General features: G+C 47.3%; 1 protein-coding gene across 1 annotated transcript in view; it reads right to left on the bottom strand.

Moving 5' to 3' along the window:
• slc25a13 (solute carrier family 25 member 13) overlaps positions 1-12,864 on the bottom strand; it is a gene marked incomplete at both ends in the record, with an annotated part of 42,334 nt that continues 29,470 nt past the window's right edge. The window contains 5 exons of the mRNA XM_080837121.1: positions 1-187; positions 1,354-1,444; positions 1,808-1,966; positions 4,063-4,201; positions 8,531-8,671. Of these exons, the coding sequence (XP_080693247.1) occupies positions 1-187; positions 1,354-1,444; positions 1,808-1,966; positions 4,063-4,201; positions 8,531-8,671 (717 nt within the window). The remainder of the gene's footprint in view (positions 188-1,353; positions 1,445-1,807; positions 1,967-4,062; positions 4,202-8,530; positions 8,672-12,864) is intronic.

Genomic DNA, 12,864 nt, shown 5'->3' with positions numbered 1-12,864 from the left:
TCAGGGGCACCCGCAGGAGGAGACGTCTGGGTTGGCGGGCACGCTGAAGCGAGGCAGATGCAGGCCGAACTTGCTCTCGATGCCAGCAAACGTGGCCACGGCCAACCTGAAACCACCAATGTGGTCGGGGTTGGGCGCCGGCAGGCTGATGCGAGACTTGGGAGGAGGCTCCAAGCCAGGCGGCTTTCTGCGGTGCGGAGAGAGAGAGACAGAGGGAAGAGGGAGAGAGAAAAGAGGGGGGCAACAGAGAGAGAAAGTGAAAGAGAAGAATGAGAGAGAGGTGGAGACAGGGAAAAAGAGGTGTAGAAGAGAGGAATGGAATAAAATGGAAGAGAGACTTTGTGCCTCACACACTAAAAATAAACAACTTAATCGAATATTGAAATCGCAAAAGGAGGTAGGGGAGAGAGAAACACCAATATTTTCCTTTGAGCAATGAAGACAGAAATAAATGGAGAGCCCACAATGGTTTTAAGTCTCTTTCTGTGAAACCTTTCCAGGAGGGACGACAGGAATCCTATTTTCAGGTCCTCCGAGCCTCGTTTTAGCTCAGCTTGTGCTTGTCATATATAGGAGCTGAGGAGAAGAAGTGGTACCTCAACTAAATTCCGTGGTTAACAGTCATGATGCGTGTACTCGATGCGCTCAGTGTGCCAAAATACCTTCCAGGAGGTTTCCAACTCTGTACCAGCAGTTCTGACCAAAGACATACACACATGAGAGAATCTGCGGTGGAAATTCTATAGATAGGATGCACCCGACGTATAGGTGTCCTTCTATAACGCTAGCTTGCATTTTCTTGTTTTGGAGGCATCTGAGGTAAAGACTTCGTCTCCATGGGAAAATGAGGTCATAGCACTTCTAAAATGCCCCAAATCACTGAGCCACAAATAGTCGTGACACCCCCCCCCACCACAGATTTTAACAAAATGTCACATCCATTCCTTAAAGGATGGGCTGAGTTGTCAGCTGACTGTTTTTCTTTCCTTTTTTTCTTTTTTCAAAATATCATCTGGTCTTGTGGTAATTCTAAATCTCCTGGCCACAAAAAGCTTTCAAATCAGTTCTCCCACTGCTTTAAGGAGAGGAGACTTTTCCAGCAAATCCCCATTGCAATGGCTGACAACAAAGTGGGGCCTCGGGAGTGACCTTTATATCCTTTTCAGCAGGGACATCCATTAGGCCACACTTTGGCTTGACCGTTTTGGTTGCTTGGGAACTAGTTCATTGTGTGCTGTTTTCCGTCAATCTAAAACAGGACTTTAATAAAATGCACCAATATGCGCACAAACTCCCACCAAAAAAAAACAAAAAACATTAAAGTCAGTAAAACAATAAGAACAGAAGACTTACTGTCCCCCAAAGTCAACGTAGAACCAATTCTGCAGAAGCTCGTAGGTCACCAGCGTGACTCCGAACTGGGGCGAGGAACGGAACACTCGAGCTGGGGGGCAAAATCAATTACACCAATTAGCGGGACTTCAGAATGAAACGTCTGCAATCAGACAGACCCTTTATCGCATGGCCTAATTCAGGTCAACCCTCGCCTTGACAAGCCTCAACAGATGCTTAAGAACAAGTAACATAATGCACATAATGCTTCACATACTGTAACTCAGGCTATACATTTAAAAGTGTTCGAGAGGACGAATTGTGACTAACTTCTCATAGGAATTTGAAAGTGAACCCATGAAAAGCAACTATAACCCCTTATAACCACGAGGCCTGAAACCGCTATTCTACTAAAAGACAATGCTCCACTGATGGCAATCCCATAATTGCCCGAATGTCCGTTGGCGTTCTTTACCTCCGGCTCCTTTCCAGAAGGCTCGAGGGCCCTCTTCATGTAGAATCTTCCAGAAGCAGTCAATGACTCCAGTGTAAGTGGTCTGGCCTGCACGGGCAGCCACTTGAAGCCGGGTCTTGATCACATCAGCAGGGGTCACCAGGGATGCAGCAGGCATGCCTACAAGCGGGGGGCACATTAGCGAAGGTTAAGACAACCAAACAAAGTACAAATGAAACCTCTGCCAGCATGGTTGCCTGGGAATAAGGCCCAGCTCACTGGCGGTTATGCGTACCTCAGCCAGCACACAAACACAAACATTTGCCAGGGCTCAGTATTTCTGCAATGTCATAACATCTTAAAATTATTTAAAACCACCTACGTACACCTCAAACTGCATATGTAATTGCTTTTCCTCCATTTGAGTACATAGGAAACTAACTTTTCCCAGGCGTCCTCCTTTCTGTTATCCATAGAACAAAGCAAACCATGCTTCAACACAAAGCTGATGGCTTTGACTGTTGTCCCCAAGTCAAATAGATGACAGATGTATCAGCGTCGGGTGGTTGTGCTTCCCTCAGTTCTGTCACCTGTCTGTGTCTGGGGTCCCGCTCGGACAATGCAACGTGATGAAGGCGCGTCCTCTTAGCGCGTCGGACCGAAGGCCATGTTCTGAGCGCACCACTACCGCCACTTCAGCCCTGAATGGCCTCAATCATCGAGAGCGTTTTACAGGCCGTGGAGATTCATTACCATTACAGGGCTCTTCAGAACGGACGGCGTGACGTTTATTTCACTTGATGAAGAAGTCTACTTGTGCTTCAGACACACAAACACACATGCCCCCGAGCGCGCACACACACACACACACACACACACACACACACACACACACACACACATTGACACGCAATAACTTCTAACCACACTTTCTATTTTGTCTGTTTTTCTCTCTTTTCTTCTCTCTTTTTTTTCATTCTTATTTAATTTTTCTTTCTTTCTTTTTCTTACTTTCTTTCGTTTCTTCCCCTCTAGTTGAGTTGTTTATTCATAGCCTAAGTGTTTGAGGTTGCACTGGAAGAAGTGGCTCAGTGGAGACATGGCACAGGCAGCAGCGTGTGGATGTCCATCAGCGGGAGCTCAGGCCAGCCAGATGCTGAGGGCTTCAAGTTAACTTAAATACACCCCTTCAGGCCATTAAAGCCCAAGGCATTTATTTGAAAGGGTCTCCTAAGAAAAAAACATTAAGGAAAAGCCTTGCACCTCAGTGCAAATGTGAGTTCCAAGCTTGAGCTTGAGCTTGAGATTACGAAACACTTCCCCACCATCAAAAAGCTCAAAAGGGACACATGTGTCACATCGCCGCGGATGGCGAATTAAAATAAATACATTATGAAATGAATTGAACAAATCGAGCGGATAATTCAATTTCCTGAGTCGCCTGTAGATCAGTAATTGCCTGTTTGCTTCTGACCACTGATTAACGAGGGTGTGGGTGATAGATGCCACAGGAGACGGGGAGCCTGGCCCTAGACCAGCGCTCCCGGCGGAGAACTAAAACTATGAACCGCGGGGAGCGCCGGAACGCTAGCTCCACTGGCTACTCCGTGTCTTTTCCATGTAAGCGCCACCCCGTTCAATCCAAGTGGCAGAGAGGGCTGAATGAGGAGAAGGGCAACACCAACACATCTATCAGGGAAAAAAGGGATTAGGGATAATATTCATTCTCTTTTCAAGTGGAGCTCCAAACCATGCTGGCTTGGCAGCAGCTGTCGTCTTTTCAAACTGTGTTTTCTTTAAGATAAACCACTAAAGTCAAATATTAAAAACAACATTCAATCGAGATCATATTTTATATACCAGGAGGAAAAGGGGGACTTGTAAAAAAAAAAAAAAAAAGTCTGTTCAAAAAAAGAAATATTTGGCTGCCATTCACCAGTATTGCGGAGGAAATCTGTTTATTGCTCTTGCAGCAGTGGTGTGCCTTGGAGCCTTTTTATCTCTTTTAACACTCTCTCCACTGTCGGGGGGATGGAGAGAGATGGAGAGACAGAGAGAGAAAGAGTGAAGGAGAAATAGAGAGAGAGAGAGGCCGCTTGCCAGCCCCTTATATATTAACAGTGGAAAAATTCCTGACCTCTTGGCAGCCGTCTTGCGCACACTTCAAAACTCCCGAGCACCGACTCACTGAGCACTCTAATTAGAGCCGACCGCGGTGGAGCCAGCGGTGGCGGCTACTGGTGGGGGGGAGATGGGAGTTTGTGCCGGTGGCTTACCCGCCAGTGCCCCGGCGAACAGCAGCCTGCCGGGCCCCACGCGCCCTTCCTCGTCCGCCATCGCCGCCTTGGTGTGAGCGTAGCACGGGAAGTAGATGGCTGAGAAGGGGATGTCACGCATGAAGCAGGCCTTAGCGCCCTGACAAGAGGGAGGAAAGATAGACGAAGAGAAATGATGAAGAGAATGAGTAAGGACACAGAGGGGAGAGAGAGAGGAAGAGAGATGAAAAGAGTAGGGAGAGATAGAGAAAGAGTAAGGACACAGAGAGGAAGAGAGATGAGAAGAGAGGGAGAGTTAATATGAGACAGGAAGGACACAGAAGGAGAGATAGTGTGACGTAGAATCTATGGTGCAGGGAAATTGGGTGAATGTAGTCACTACAACACTGAGACCCAAAGGGTTATGTTTCAACCGTTCTTCCTTGTCCACAGTGTACTATTTCAAACTGGATTATTCGAGGGGAGTGTTCCTAAAGTATAATAAATAACTTCACTTGACTGTAATAGTCTGTCATAGTGCCTATTGAATGAAGACTTCAATGTGGCATTCTGGGACCAGAAATGTCGTTGGACAACCAATCTCTCCATTCATACAACAAACATAAAATGTTATATTCAACAGGCAAAGAAAATAAATACTTGCCATCTTACAACAATGACTGTCATTTTAGAAAGAAAAAGAGATTAAGTTTCACTCCTCAGTTTTCCATCTCTGAGCAGTGGGCTGAATGTGACGAGCACAGTGACTAATATCAGGCATGCACTGCCCATATATGGGAATTCTGTTCCGAGGGCCTTATAAGGATCAGGGTTCAGGGCTTTGAGGATTTGATTGCTGGGGAAGGATCAACTATTTTAAGACAGATGGGACTAGGGCTAGTCCACCATCATGTAGAGTCTAACACTAAATGTTAAGCTAATGCTAATATTAGCTCTGATTCAGGTCTTGGCTCAGGAGGAAGAACACAATGCTGTTAGCGGTGCTAGGTTGGGTACCCACCAGCAATGTCTAAAATGTATCATGACATTTTAAAGCTAAAGGCTTTATTTTGATCAACCCATTATTGAGAAATAAAGAGGGAGGGAGGGGGGGAGAAAGAGAAGATTGCGGCAAGGAAGATTGCTTCACTCTTTCATCGTAAATAAAGCCCATATCTTCAACCAGATTTGGTTTCCTTGCACTTTACCAACTGGCCAGCAGCCAGGCACAGAGAAGGGGCTTGGTGGGTAGCAATGTGTGTGTGTGGGGGGGGGGGGGAGGTGCAGGCCCCACCCCCCACCTCTCAGTGGCGTTGTGCCCAGCTGAGAGCGCCTGGAACTGGCCTCAGCTTAAACGGTAGGTTGAGCCGCTCTCTCTCTCTCAGGTATACAGATACCTGGCAGGTGGTGCTGTAGCCCCTGTGGAGCCCCGGGAGCAGCGCTCCCACCCATCCACCAGGTCCTCCCAGCACTCAGTGGCCTCCCTCCCTCCCTCCCTCCTTCTGTGCCCCCCCTGGCAACAGGCCCGCCGGAGGGGCCGCAGATAAGCATCAGCCCCCAGGAGCACCAGGCCCCGGCTCAGCCGCCTCATGAAGCCTCTCCCTGGCACAGGCTCCACAGCGGGTCCAATGGTGGGAAAAACCCTGGTGTGTGTGTGCGTGTGTGTGTATGTGCATTTGTGTGTGTGTGTGTGTGTGAGAGAGAGAGAGAGGGAGAGACTTATTCATGTGTGTGAGTCTGTGAGTGTGTGTGTGTCTGTGGACCCATAGTAAAATATATATGCCTGTGTCTGAATGTACTTTGTATGGAAGTGTGCATTTATGTGTCCTTATGTTATCCTTATGTGTAAGAAGATGGTTAGGTCACAGTGGAATGGGGTCATAAGATAAAAGCCTGGGATACAACATGGGGAGGCATGGCAGTGTCAGAGGTGTTTATGTGTGTGTGTGCGTGTGTGTTTGTGCTAATGCACAGGATGACAATGTTTACTTTCTGATTTTTGTGTGGGAGTGAATGAGCATGTTTAAGGGCTGTGTCTATAGATACACCTGCAAGCACATGTGTGCATTGCGGCACACATTAGTGGTGCAGGTATACCCAAAACACACAGGCAGCATTCCATACATGCCCTTCTCTGTCTGGGTATTGTATGCAGTGTGTGCTTAGCAGTGATGTGTTTTATACCAGCTGTTGTGTGCACAGACATGTATGGATGTGTGTGTGTATGTGTGTGTGTGTGTGTGTGTGTGTGTGTGTGTGTCTGTGTGTTTTCAAAAATGTCCAATTGACTATACATTATCCCTAACATTGTATGTATGTGGTTGTGTGTCTGTTTATGTGTAAGTCTATGCATAAGGTTATGTGTCTTTGATGCACGATGCGTGAAGGAAGAGCGCATCAGCAGCCCTAGTGGCGGAGGCAGTGGTGATTTACAGGGGAGGGGAGGGAGTTCTGGGGGTGGTGGTGGTGGGGTGGGGTGGGGTTGGCTGGATTGCTGGTGGAGAGGGAGAGGAGACTGGAGAGGTGGAGGGCTGGAGGAGGGGGGGGAGAGGAGGGCTGAGGGCTGACGCGTCTGACAAAGGCAGCTCTGTGAGCGGGCCGGGGCCCGGAGGAGACAGCCCGTCTGGGAGAGGCAGGCCGGAGCGCGTCTCCCGCCGTCAATGCACATTGTCTGCGCCACTCAGGAGACACACGCAGGAGGGGAGGCACCGGATTCAGCATTCTTGCACACACACACACTTGCACACGCGCACACACACACACACACACATACACACACACACACACACACACACACACACACACACACACAGATACCTGCACACCTACGCACACACATACCTATACATATACTTAGGCCCACAGCGACCTATGCTCACACTACCTATACACACACATACCTAAATGTGCAGTATAACCCACATCTAAACTTAGGTATGCATGGACATACCCACTGACACCCCCCCAAAAAATATACTTACCACCACCCCCCCACCCCCTAGCCCCTTCCATATCTCCTTTTTTTCTGAAAGTAAAAACCTCTTTTCCCACGACTGACAGACAGGTGAAATGTGCACACAATGACCAAGGTCAAACTGTCACTCTCGAGGGCACATATAAGCCCATTATTGCACTGTACCAGAAGCAAAGAAGAAGAAAAAATCTACTCGTGCAAAGGATCCCATTCTTTTCCCACAGACCAATCAGTTATGAATAAATATGTTCAAACAATGTGAAGGATTTATAACAGGTAAAATGTGAAATCACGTGGAAGGAATCTTTTGGACATTGATCTCAATCACACACCAAACACACCAAAACTTCTTTGGGATGAAAAGAAAGTGATTTATTGAAGAGCAGACGTTCGCAGGGCCTGGCCGATGTGGCTGTGCATACTGCCCCGGCCATCTCCACCATTGTTTACACCAACACACGGGCCATCCACACAGAGAGCCCTCCACCACTCCCCACTCACTCCTCCGCCCCAGACCTCAAGAATGCGGAGCACCCTTCCCAATGCTTAGCAGCAGTCAGCCAGCTCCACCAGAATCCAGAATAAAACAGAGATTATGGACAGAATAGAACTCATGGACAGAATATGATAGAGATCATGGACAGAATAGGATTGAGATTAACAGCAGAATTAAATATAGTGTGGACACAATCTTTGAAAATAAAAAAGCAAATGCAAAGATAAGTAAGAGTAAGAGAAGGACCAAGGGAAGGGAGAGAGGGTGAAGAGAGAGAGAGAAGAGAGACAAAGGGAAGGGAGAGAGAGAAAGAGAGATGGCCCATAGACAAACAGAACCCACAAAGATGGCATCCATTACAGTTAGCCCAAATTAGCATCCCAATCGCTAACTGACCCCACCACTTGACCCGGCATACGGCAGGAGCCTGATGGTTTGTCTAGATTGTGTGTGTGTGTGTGTGTGTGTGTGTGCGTGTGAGTGTGTGTGTGTGTGTGTGTGTGTGTCTGTGTGTGTGTGTGTATGTGTGTGTATGTGTACAGGTCTGTGTCTGTATCTACGTATAAGTAGCATCAGGTATATCCGTAAGAAGCGTATGTTTCTGTTTGTATTTGTGCATGTGTGTGTGTGTGTCTGAATGTGTGTGTGTGTGTGTGTGCGTGCGTGCGTGCGTTTGTGTTTCTGAATGTGTTTGTGTGTGTGTGCACAGTTACAGGCCACAGCAGAGGGGCAGCAGAGAGTTGAAAAGGACAGACACCCACTACATTTTGGATGAATTAGAAAACCTTTACATTACGTGTGTCTTCTGAATTTATGCAAGAATATGGTGTTAATTTATTTTTTAGTAGAGATATAAAAAAAACTATGATATACTTTGCAATTTAAGCTAATCATGGCTAAAAATGTACATCTTGCTCATCTAGTATCTTGTATAGTACATAGCCCATGAGTCACATGTCACACAAACACAGCTTTGTTCGAGTTAATGAATGTGTCTGAGAGAACAGGAGCTACAGTACCTTGTAGAGGCCAAAAAAGCCGAGGTCTCGGATGACGGAGAGTGCGCTGACCCGCGGGCCTGTGGTGATCTCTCCCGCCACCTGCAGACGGATCTTCACGATCTCCAGGGGGTTGGTGAAGATCACCTGGGAGCCTCCGGCCTGTTTGAGAGCCAGGGGAAGAGGTCAGCCAACCCCACAGGACTCCCACACTCTCAGGAACAATACAAGCAGGGCATTGAGCACTTTATGGGTCTTTTAATCTCTTTTATTTTTGTTGTAGAAGTGCCATTCTTTTTTTTTGAAGACCGTTTTTTGGTATCTTATGAAAACAGAGTGGTGACTTCTAGAAAGGTCTCAAATTGGTAAATAAACAAATCACAGACCAAACTAACCAAAATATTGGTGGTATTTGTGCCAACCAACACCATTTGCTAAAATGTCATGTCGGTTGAACTAATGCTCAAAAGTTTTGATGTTGTTTGCTTCAAAATCAAGCACCTAACTGTATTTCTTTACTGTATTACTATAAGAACTTTCAATACACATGAGGAACCTGGACTAAGAAAGATTATAACACAGTGAACTGTAAATACATGAAATGCTTAAATCAATTAAACACAAACTCCAGCTCTGGGTAAAACAATGTGAGTCTTCTATCTTTGAGGGTGATGGCTCACATTAATTCTCTCTCATGAATGCTGTCAGCTCCATTTAGAACTCGAGAACTCTAGAATTCGAGGTCCAAACAGAGCCTTGTTTCCTTGTCTTAAGGTAATGACAATGACATCTACGGAGCGCATGCCCTTGCCTAAGATCCAGTGTCTTGCCGGGGAAAGCCACGCCTACCTATCTGTTCCATCGCCCGTAGTTACAGAACTTGTGCGCAGAAGCGAGAATGGGTGGGTATAAAAAAAATGCCACCACGAAATTAGATGGAAATCTGTTTCCATGGATTTCTTCACCAACGTCCAACTCCCTGAAAATAAGGGCCTTACTGTTTGTTTGTTGTTTGTCCTCTTTTTTTCCTCTCTTTCTCTCTCCATCACCCTCTGAGATATAAGAGTTAAATTGTATGTGCGTTTCTATCTTACGGGAAGGATTTAAGAGACTCTCAAATCTGCAAGCAAGCACATTTAGTAAGAGGGGAAAAAAAACTCCCCACTTAGTAAGCGTTACCATATTTTAAGGAAAGATCATAATCGTCTCATTGAAGGAAGGCTTGAAAATAGCATCAAGCCCATTGGCCTTCACTTCCCTTCCAAAGGAAATTAGGGCAGTGAATGGCAGAAGGCGGCTTGCTCCACGCTTACAGCCACAAACCTAATGGCTATTTATGTGGAAAACGATCTTTTATAGATAATTAGTGCATCAGACTAAGGCAGAAAAAAATTAAAAGTGGTTTGGCAGTAAAAGTCAAAGTGAAATTCGAATACTGGATGCGGCCAAGTCTCAGTTTGCTGTATCAATTGGATACTAATTGGGGAACTTGGAAAACAAACAAGCTCGAAGGCTCGGACACGAAACATGGAGAGAGCGAGACGGAGCGCAAGCAAGATAGCATATCAACAACTCAGAGTCCAGTTTACCGAGCCCTGGCTGCTCGTGGAAGAAAGGAAGAGAAATGTAGAGAGAAAGAGAGAGAGAGAGAGAAACCAGGAGACAACTGAGAGAGAAACAAAACCGGAGAGGTACAGACAGAACTAGAGACAGTGACAGAGAGAGAGAGACAGAGAGAGAGAGGGTCTATTTGATTACAGTCTGACAGAGCGGGAGAGAGAGAGCGACAGAGAGAGAGAGAGACAGAGGCTGTATTTGATTACAGTGTGTGAGAGAGACAGAGAGAGATAGAGAGAGAGAGGGATAGAGAGAGAGAGAGGGTCTATTTGATTACAGTGTGACAGAGTCACTGGCGGCCTGATAAATCCACGGTAATTACAAGGCAAGGTGATCTCCCGTGGGACGGGGCCATGGGGCACCTGAGTCGGCCCTCAGAGGCTGGCCGAGTGTGACTGATAGCCGGAGCCGGACGACAGACACCAAACGTCACTCCTCGCGTCAGCACCTCCACTCACAAACACACACATACACACACACACACACACACACACACACACACACACACACACACACACACACACACACACACACACACACACACACACACACACACACACACACACACACACACAAACACACACACAATTTCTCTCTTCCACAATCATTACCTAAAAAACACATGTGTAGATAATGCAAACTCATGTCATACAAAACTCACACACATACACTAAGAACAGTCACATTCACAAACGTGTACTAAGAACAGTCACATTCACAAACGTGTACTAAGAACAGTCACATTCACATACGTGTAATAAGAACAGTCACATTCACATACGTGTAGTAAGAACAGTCACATTCACAGACGTGTAGTAAGAACAGTCACATTCACAGACGTGTAGTAAGAACAGTCACATTCACAGACGTGTAGTAAGAACAGTCACATTCACAGACGTGTAATAAGAACAGTCACATTCACATACGTGTAGTAAGAACAGTCACATTCACAGACGTGTAGTAAGAACAGTCACATTCACAGACGTGTAGTAAGAACAGTCACATTCACAGACGTGTAGTAAGAACAGTCACATTCACAAACGTGACTCCATTAAGACACTACTATGCAGACCCCAACACAGGCATACAGAAACTCCAACTAATACAGCATACATGGAGCACACAACCTGTGCAACCATCATTCCACACTCATATTCACATAAACTGTCTCAGGTTAAACACTCGTACCAAATGCCCACAAACAGCACACGCTAACGTTAACAAGTGCTACTGACGCACACCCAAAGTTTGCAGGCACAAACACATTCAGACATGCACACACACCTACACGAGCCTCACAAGCACACAAGTCCCGCCATGCTCAACAATAGCTTAGCGCCAGAAGCAGACATTAGGCACCCTCTATTAGCAACCACTTACATTTTCATAGGTGCCGGGAGGGCTTTGAAACAGGGATTACGTGGGTGTGAGCGTGTGTGTGTGTGTCTGTTTGCACATGTGATTTGTGAGTGTGGCTGTGTGTTGGAGCGTGTGTGTGTGTGTGTGTGTGTGTGTGTGTGTGTGTGTGTGTGTGTGTGTGTGTGTGTGTGTGTGTGTGTGTGTGTGTGTGTGTGTGTGTGTGTGTGTGTGTGTGTGTGTGCACGCATGGCAAGAGCCGCTTGACTCTTTTTTTGGGGGGGTTCTTTCGTCTCAAACAATTTAACCGCAGGCCCAACTAACAACCCATTACAAAGGCTTAAAACATTAAGATGTAAATTGTGTCGATTTACAATTCTGCACGGAGAGCGAACAAAAGCTTCCCTGTATCACCCGCCCCCCCACCCCAACTAACGCCCCCCGCCCCCCACACCCCCTCCCCAAAGCACCCCTCCCCGCACAGCCTCTCGTTACGTTGGCCTGGGTGAGTATTTGGAGTAACCCAGCCCTAAATGAGGGCCAGCAAGCCACAGATAAGCATCCAGCCAAAGCCGCAGCTCAGCAGAGCCTGCTGTTCTTACCAAATAATCATTAAATCTTGGCAGGTTTCCGTGGATCAAATTCAGCGCTAACAATCGTAGCGAGATGAAGAGGGGGACTGGAGGGAAGGAGGGGAGGGGGGGTGGAGGGATGGGGAGAAGGGGAGAAGTGGAGGAGAGAGGGAAAAGGAGAAAGTGGTGGGACACGAAGCTAAGACTAAGTCTATTCCGAGTTCTTAGAAGGCTTGACAGGATTTCCATGAGCACTAGAGAAGGAGAGGGAGAAAGAGATGAACAGAGAGAGAGGAAGGGAGGGGGAGAGAGGGAGAGAAAGAGGGAGGGAGAGAAAGAATCTGCGCCTCCACACCTACCTTTCCCATCATACCTCGTGGTTTGATTATGAGGTGCAAAACTCATCAGCACCGGGGGTGTTGTGAAAGAGCCCCCACTAGTCAAAATAAACATGAGTGGCATGTGGTGCCAGGTGCCTGGCGAGGTGTCAGCGAGCCGGGCTCTCTGACGGGCACGGGGCAGGGGGCTGGAGGCACGGGGCTCCTGCCAGCACAAACACCGGGGGCTCGGCCCGCATGAAAGGAGCTGTCAGAGGGATCGCCGGGATCATACAAGGGGGAGACCCTCGCCCCTGCACCACCCACCCCACCCTCCAACTCCAAGCTCCCCACTGCGCCGCCATTTCGGATTCCGTGGTGTCTGAATCCTGTTTGATGTCGGCCAACCACATAAGCTGATCAACATCCCCGCACCCCCCCTCCCCCTTCCCAATCTAAATCATCTTCTCCTGTCGAAATTAGCCAATTAATC

Source organism: Sprattus sprattus (assembly GCF_963457725.1).
Source record: "Sprattus sprattus genome assembly, chromosome: 4".
NCBI classification, from domain to species: Eukaryota; Metazoa; Chordata; class Actinopteri; order Clupeiformes; family Clupeidae; genus Sprattus; species Sprattus sprattus.
This window is presented reverse-complemented; position numbering and strand designations above follow the sequence as displayed.